The 1,497-nt window shown below is 63.2% G+C and overlaps 1 protein-coding gene across 1 annotated transcript in view; it reads left to right on the top strand.

Moving 5' to 3' along the window:
• The window catches only part of TSPAN32 (tetraspanin 32), a 17,110-nt gene extending 16,126 nt beyond the window's left edge, over nucleotides 1-984 (top strand). The window contains exon 10 of the mRNA XM_014533100.1: nucleotides 893-984. Coding sequence (XP_014388586.1) covers nucleotides 893-984 — 92 coding nt within the window. The remainder of the gene's footprint in view (nucleotides 1-892) is intronic.
• The last annotated feature ends 513 nt before the right edge of the window (nucleotides 985-1,497 follow it).

Below are 1,497 nucleotides of genomic sequence, written 5' to 3'. Positions count from 1 at the left end.
CACGTGGAGGCGGGACGGGGGCGGGGAGGCCCCATTTCAGCAGGGGGCACGCACAGACTCCGGGGTCAGGCTGGGAATGGAGTCCGAACAGGGGAGCCAGCCCTGGCCGGTGTGGCTCAGTGGATAGAACGTCGGCCTGTGGCCTGAAGGGTCCCAGGTTCGATTCCCGGTCAGGACACGTGCCTGGGTTGCGGGCTCCATCCCCAGTGGGGGGCGTGCAGGAGGCAGCCGATCGGTGATTCTCTCATCATTGATGTTTCTCTCTCTCTCCCTCTCCCTTCCTCTCTGACATCAATAAAAATATGTTCTTTAAAAATTCTGTAAAAATGCATGTGGCAGCAGGAAAGGGCATTTTGCCGGAAGCTCCTCCCGGGCCTGGCCCCAAGGTCACCTTCTCACAGCCCCCCACCCCCACCCCACACACACTCCCTTTCCAGGGGGGGTGACCCCGTCTTCGGTTCAGAGGGAACCGAGGCATGAACACATTCCTCTCTGCCCTGGCCTTCCACCAACCTCCATGGCCAGGGGTGCAGGGGTGGGGGGCCCGCGGGGACCCCGCATCCCCCTCACACTGAGTGGTAACACCCCTTTACCTCTCGATTGGACCCCTCCCCCTGCCATCAAGTGACCCTTTTATGGTCTCTTTTTTTAAAAAATAATTTTTATTTTCAATATTTTTATTGATTTCAGAGGGGAAGGGAGAGGGAGAGAGATAGAAACATCAACGATGAGAGAATCACTGATTGGCTGCCTCCTGCACACCCCACACTGGGGATGGAGCCCACAACCCGGGCCTGTGCCCTGACCGGGAATTGAACAGTGACCTCCTGGTTCATAGTCGACGCTCAACCACTGAGCCACGCCGGCCGGGCCTTCTGGTCTCTTAACCCAGGAGCCCAGGAGCCCCGAGGGGCCAGGGGCACCCACAGCGTCCAGCCCAAGGACCCCTACTTTGTCCTGGTCACGGCACCGCTTTGCGACTGATGTCTCCAGCTGGGACAGTCAGGGCCAGCAGGGCCCAGGGCGAGCTTTTGGGAACGGCCCCTCGCTCCCATCACAAGCAGCTGGGCCCCTCGCACCCCCACGTTCTGACTTGGGGGACCTGGCACTGCTGACCGGCTGCCGCGGCCACACCTGCAGGACCCACGGCCGTCTCGCCACGGGGTCCCAGCCGGATCCTAAGGTCGTCCGAGGCCAGGCACCACCCCGCCGGCAGCCCCCCTCTGAGGGACGGGGTGAACGGTAACGGGGTCACCCCTCGGCCTCTTCCCACTGCGGCCAGGGAGGCAGCCACTGGGCAGCACAGGGCTGGGCGGGGGGAGGCTGCCAGTCGGCCTCCTGTCCTGAGAACCTCCCAAGAGTCCAGGGGCCGAGTGTCACCGGGGACGGGGGACGGGGGCTGCCGGGCGACACGACCCTGCAGACAGACTCACCCGGTGCCCAGAACAGGAGTTGGTGCCCACCTGGGCGCAGGGGGAGCCAGATGCTGCGTCTCAA

This window comes from Myotis brandtii, unplaced genomic scaffold (assembly GCF_000412655.1).
Source record: "Myotis brandtii unplaced genomic scaffold, ASM41265v1 scaffold940, whole genome shotgun sequence".
In the NCBI taxonomy this organism is placed as follows: domain Eukaryota; kingdom Metazoa; phylum Chordata; class Mammalia; order Chiroptera; family Vespertilionidae; genus Myotis; species Myotis brandtii.
The sequence above is the reverse complement of the archived record's forward strand: the minus strand, read 5'-3'. Positions and strand labels throughout refer to the sequence as shown.